The sequence below is a fragment of the Podarcis pityusensis genome (assembly GCF_964106645.2).
Source record: "Podarcis pityusensis genome assembly, chromosome: 4".
NCBI classification, from domain to species: Eukaryota; Metazoa; Chordata; class Lepidosauria; order Squamata; family Lacertidae; genus Podarcis; species Podarcis pityusensis.
In genome coordinates this window covers 53,508,873-53,515,243 of record NC_138027.1, presented here as the reverse complement: position 1 = coordinate 53,515,243, position 6,371 = coordinate 53,508,873, and the positions used below count along the sequence as shown (strand labels likewise).

Here is a 6,371-nt window from a genome sequence, read left to right as displayed (position 1 = left end):
ATGTTTATGGCTGGTTTTAAAACTCTCAGACTGTATTTGGGGGGATTACTGTAAACATGAAGGGTTAATGGTAAACAAGCCTGTTTCTCTTATTCGGGGGGGGGGGGCTGGATCAAGCCAGAGCAGGACACTTGACAGGTGGGCAGAGCCACACACCTGTCAATCACCTGATATATGACATCAGGTGATTCAACTTCAAGGGAGAACTGTGAGTCCATAAAGTCATTCCATGTTCTTCCTTTGCAGCCCTGATTTGAATTCAAGCCACAGCTGCAAAGAATCCTGCTGTATGCAAATCTATCTCTCTGTGGGTATAGCCTCCACTTGGGAGCATCAACCAGGAGATCCTGAGTGGAACCAATTCGAGCAGGGCTTGCATTTAATGCAAAATTCAATTTTGGGAGTGTACTCTAAGGCTCCCAATTGCTCCTTTGCAGCTGCAGCTTTACCTGCCCCACACCTGTGGTATGATGACAGATGTGTGGCATGTGGGCATGGCTGAGGGGAAATAGGACCCCTGTCAGGCTTAATTTGGCCCATGGGCTGTAAGTTCTGTATGCCTGCTCTAATTATACATAAATAGGTGTCCTAGATACTTTTTCAAAATTGGACTTGCCTATAGCTGATGCTAGGAAACTCTCTTTAACATGTCCATTCACTCCTATGGAAAATATTAATGTATCAGATGCCCTATTATGTACATACATGGAACATCACTGTTACTTGCTCTTCCTTTGATTCATGGACCACTTGTAGAGGATACTGCAAAGAAGAATTTCAGGTACAGGAAATCTAAGAGTAAATAGTACCAACACTAGAGCAATAGATTTGGTGGCCTATGCAAGTATGTTGGAATGAATAGAGGAGAGTGAAGAAGCTTATGCAAGTCATCTTCCAGTAAAGCTTTTTACTGGAGTTAACTCTTAAAAAGGTACCTTTTTGCATCAAATGCTAAAGAATGAACTCCGGTGATCAAAACACAATATGCACTGTTCTGTGGCATGCCAGTGACTAATGCAGAAGTCTTTATAAGTGAATGAGTCTCTTGAAGCCATTCAAAAGATAGTCAAAAGCCACTTGCTCTTTGTGGGACTATATTACGCAGTGTCTTAATATTGTGTGTGTTTTCCTCACGTATCAAATTCCATGGAAGTAACAGCCAAACTTTTCCTTTCATTTCCTTGCCCCTCTGGTTTCACATCATGGAATAACTTAATATCCTCTCTTTTTGCTTCACAGAAAAGGTGAAGCCTTACATTTGTACATCATACTAGAAATCAAAGGTGCAAAGAGTTTCTAATATTTTAAAAGACTGAGCACAATGCAGCTACAGCAAAGCGCTTTTCACTTAGGCAATTGGGCAGAGTTATGCTTCAGATTTTTCCATTTCATTCCTTTATCTCAAAATGCAAACTAGTGTCAGTATGTTCTTAAACGAAAATAAGCACAATACAACATATTTAAGTCAGAATTGGTGTATTTTCTTTTCAGGTTTGTAAGGCATATTAAACAACTACAATGATTTTTTGTGCGGTTTAAATTATATAGACGTCTGAAGATGAGGGGGGAACAGAAATATTTCTTTCATGCATACTAAAAAGTCAAACTCAGCATTTAATCTTGGTATTGTAAAATAGTTTACGTTTTAAACAGGTTCACTCTATAGATTGGAAAAAATTGCAGGATTTAGCACTGTTTACATTAATCACAAAGAATGTGAAGCATGCTACACAAAGTACATTTTCATGATTATACAGTACAGAAGTAATATATCTTTAAAATAGAAAATCCACACTGTTGTAAAATTGGTAAGAAAAGTAGTCATCTTCTTGAGATGAAATATTTTCCTATTCTAAAAAAAGTTCAGCTTATCAAATATACATTTTAATCAATCTTATATGGGGACAACTATACAGAGGAACTGATAGATGCTACACTTAATGGAGAGAATTCCTAGTAGCCACAGTATAATCCAGTAGGTTTTGTCTGCTGTTGTGGCTCTTTTGTTCCTTTACACTTTGAACATGAACTTTCAGAAACATCACAGTAATAAAACGTGTTATTTTTCAAAGTCGTCCAAATGAATCCTGTTCCAAAAACAAGGATAAAGGGACCTCCTCTTCCTCAAAATTGAACAGCATTTGTGAATTTTATAAAACAATGGGGTGAGTAGGCAGAGGCCCCATTTCAATAGCATGAGGAAATATTTTCATTTAGGCCAGGTTTACCCATGCCTGTTCATCACTTGATGACTGCAGCATGTGCTATTGAGCCATCTTAGAGCAACACCATGATGGAAGTTCCACGTCATCTGAAGACAAGAGATATTTTTTTAATGCATTCAGTTCACAAACTGGGTTTTAAATTTTCAAGTGTTGATTAATCAAGCAACGTCCATGCACTTCTTAATAAGCCCTTAACCTCTGGTTTTCAGAGTGCCTTACTAAGGAAAGGCCTCATTAACTTCAAGTAAGCTTGAACAGTTCAAACCTTGGAGCAGCAGGATGGGATAACAGCTATGAATTGCACAGTCCCTGCAGAGGCAAATCTGGTACAGCACACAGAATTTGCCCACAGCTTTGTAGCTGAGAGGTGGAGCTTCAGGAAGATGGAATGTATTTTTTTAACAAAATTTGACCCAGCCCTTTTATTTGTATTCATATGATATAATCTGTTACTTTCTATTATTTACACAGGTGAGTACAGTTTGTACACATGTTGTGTTGTGTTTTTGTCACATGGATCTTGTGAGACAGAATGAACCGATATCTGCTTTAAAAATACTTCAGTTGCTGAATATATTTGGCAATAGCTTAGAAATAAAATAAAAATTGTGACACTGACATCTGTGAGAAGCAGAAATCAGAGGTGGGAGATCAGCAACTTGTGTGGTAGACACAGAGAAAGGGCTTAAGGCTCCTGAATCTGTTCAGGGTATCACAGGGAACCTGTGATAAGCCCTTCTGAGTATCCAGTCTGACTTCCTTTCACCAATAAATGACCATCACCACACACAGCACCTGAAATTAGATGGTAGGAGCTTTAAGGTCAGTCTTGGCTCATGGATAGCTTTGAGCTATGGCATAGCTGTTTTTAGATATTGTAATGTTGCTACAATGGAATGCTTTTTGACATTGCAGTGCCATTGTTCGTTTGTACATATGTCCCAGCCTAAGTAGTAAGAAGCTGATGCAACAAAGCTTAGGGCTGTAAGCCACACAACATGTAAACAAGTCATCTGCAGCATGCTGGCCATAATGTTGAAGGGGGTCTAGAAGCGTATGATACAAGCCCATGGTTTAAGGGCGGAGATACAAGAAATGGCACATAGTAGACTAGATACACTGTTAAATTCCCCTGAGGTGACTGCCCCTCAAAACAGTACAATCCACATTTCTTAAAATCCATAGGTGTTCTCCCATTGACCAACAAAAAACGGACTTTATCTAATTCTCTCTGTCCTGATACGGTGATCAATGCTTACAGAAATACCTTTAACTATTGTTTAGAAATTTTAAAGCTGCAATTACTATCTAATCTAGATTCTAATATTGCTGCAAATGTTTTGAGTTTTGTTCTATTGCCAAAAAATAATACATATATTTGCATGTGCGTATGTGCATATCTGCAATGCGACAAATATACAATTATACTATACTTGAATTAGCAGATCAATAAAATAATTATTTCACAAGGATTGGCCAGTTTCATAACTTGAAACTTTGCAGCAGAGCAGACTCTTCATTTTATTCTTGAGGTTTTCCTTCTTTTAAAAAATCAAGCTCACTGAAGATATATAGAAATAGAAGATTCTTGATTTATTTCATTCTTTTTGCAACATCCAAATAGGCGAACTCTATTTCCCGATCTGCAGGACAAGTATTTGTGAACTCATCTCTTGCATATGCATTGTTCAAATATCTCCAGATTCCAGTCATTTCAGATGGAAATTCAAAATTTCTGTATTTCTTTGCCACAACCTAACAGAGAGAAAAGGAAATCATCATACACGTGGCAACAGTTAGATTACACTCTATATGAAGATGCCTTTGAAGATTGCTCAGAGGCTCCAGTTGATGCAGAATACTGCTATTCTGATTCTGCAGGTCATAAAACAGAAGTCGCATTCACTTCAAGATCTACTCTGGCTGCCTATAAGCTTATAGCCTACTCCAAGGTATTGATGTTGGCTTAAAAGGTCTAAATGGCTTGGGAACCAAGTACCTGTTTGAGCAAGCTTCCCGTTATGTGTCAGCACAGCAACAAAGATTGTAGAGGGGGCCCTCCTCGCAAAGGTAAGGTAAAGGCAAAGGACCCCTGGATGGTTAAGTCCCGTCAAAGGCAACTATGGGATGCGGCACTCATCTCGCTTTTCAGGCCGAGGGAGCCTGACCAGTGTTCAGGATAGCAACCCATGCAAGCCCCTTCTTCATTGTGAAACTTCCTACCTCTGGGGATACATTAGACATCTTCTCTATATTAGTTATCTAGATTGTTTAAGATGGACCTTTTCACATAGATCTTCAAATCCTTGTGGGAGTGTGAACAAATTAATTTACTGAACAGTCCATTCGAAATATTGTGTTGCTGTCATTGGTGTTAAGGACTTTGATACCTTATTCCATACATTTTATTGCCTTCTGGTTCAAGGGTAAACAAGCACAGTACAGAAAGGAAAATCCAGACCTTGATGATATGTAGTTTTGGCAGGAGATTGCAGTCTGCTAGCGTGAGTTCATCTCCATCTAGGAATTTCCTTGTGGAAACAGTGAGTTCTTCAGTACTATAGGCATCGATTTCTTCAGGCAAGGGGGCATTTAAGTAATTATTCAGTTTCCTCAAAGCCTTCAGCAATGATTTTTCCAAATCTAGAATCAAATAAGAATAGAATAGAATTCCTAGCAGAGTTTGGAAATCTGTGATGATTGGTATGTGGCCCAAACAATACCCACCAGGAAGAAGAGGGAATTAGCCACATGTTCAGGAGGACCTCAAGATTTGGAGAAATAGAAAAAATATAGAGAGACAATGAACTCAAATGTTCAACCTACCTCCACCCTCAATAGGACAAACTGGCAAAAATGTACGTATATGTGTGTGGTGTGTGTGGTCATATATATGAAAAGGGAGGGGGAAAGCACCAGAGATCAAATCCAGACTGTGGAGCCACTCATTCAAGCTCAGAGCACAAATTGGATTCAAACTATGGTGGGAGCAGGGGGGCGGGGATGACTCTGGTTGATAGAGGAAGTGGCAGAAGAAAGAGTTAGGCAGTGGGAGAAAGCAGAAAACAGGCTGATACTGAACAAAGATGTAGAAAGGACAGAGCACATGAAGGAAGTGTGGGTTTTTTATGGGATATGAAGCATTAAAAAATCCACCTCATGGGCAAATCCCACAAGCAGCAGCCAAATGTTTCTTGATCATGCTTGATAGTCATGAAATGTTGACTGTCATTTAGAACAGACAAACAGAAAACTCACATTAGTTAGGATACATGCAATAATCTTTTACAGGTACACATGGAGAAAACATATTTGATATGGCTATCTGCAGCAAGGAGATAGGTCAGTGGAAAAAGTGTTTGCTATAACTCTGCAATATATGGTGAAGACATGGTCTATTTCCTTGTATCTGCATATGTGCAAACAGTTGTCATTTAAACAGGCAATGAACTGCAACACGATTTTGGAAAGTTGGCATTCACAGGCAAATTATCTGCATTTGCAGAACAAATTATGTGTGTTCACTCATTGCACAGTCATAGAAATCGGCAGCTCATTTGTTTACAAAGCCACTTTTTTGTTTTGTCTAAATCAGTTGTCTATCCATATCCCTCCTATAGTTTAAAAACTATAGAGTCCAATTCCCATCAGCCCTAGCCAGCATGGACAATGGTCAGAAATTATGGGAGCTTCAGCCCAGCATATAGAGAGCCATAGGCCAGCCATCTCTGGTCTAGAACACTAGAACAGTGGTTTTTACCATTCAGAATAAAGCTTGCAGTCCATAAGGCTCAGTACTTACTCAATAAAGACATGTTGTAGTAAATATCACAAACTTGCTATATATTATACTACCAACATTACCGTATTGGCCTGAATAGAAGCCGCACTCCCCCCCCCCCAATTCCGACCATGAAAAGTTAAAGTGCGACTTATAATTGCGACCTTACAAAAAGCCTGATATCGCTTCTGAAACAGACATACAGTGAACCTCTCCTTAACTCTTTAACTCCTGCTGGAGCCCTGGCAAGCACTCTGAGCAGTGGGATGGCGAGTGCCGGCGGGGGCTGCTGCGGTGGTGGTGCCATGCAATCCCCCTCTGCTGTGCGCCCCCCGCAGAATGTCTCTTCTTGTCCGGCCAGCCCC

At 39.7% G+C, this 6,371-nt stretch overlaps 1 protein-coding gene across 2 annotated transcripts in view; it reads right to left on the bottom strand.

Annotated features, from left to right (window-relative positions):
• Positions 1-1,459: 1,459 nt before the first annotated feature.
• CLIC6 (chloride intracellular channel 6) overlaps positions 1,460-6,371 on the bottom strand; it is a 120,832-nt gene continuing 115,920 nt past the window's right edge. For both annotated transcript variants that reach the window (XM_081004441.1, XM_081004440.1), the window contains 2 exons: positions 4,687-4,868; positions 1,460-3,980 (listed from right to left, as the gene is read on the bottom strand). In XM_081004441.1, the coding sequence (XP_080860567.1) occupies positions 3,819-3,980; positions 4,687-4,868 (344 nt within the window). In that variant the 3' untranslated portion in view covers positions 1,460-3,818. The remainder of the gene's footprint in view (positions 3,981-4,686; positions 4,869-6,371) is intronic.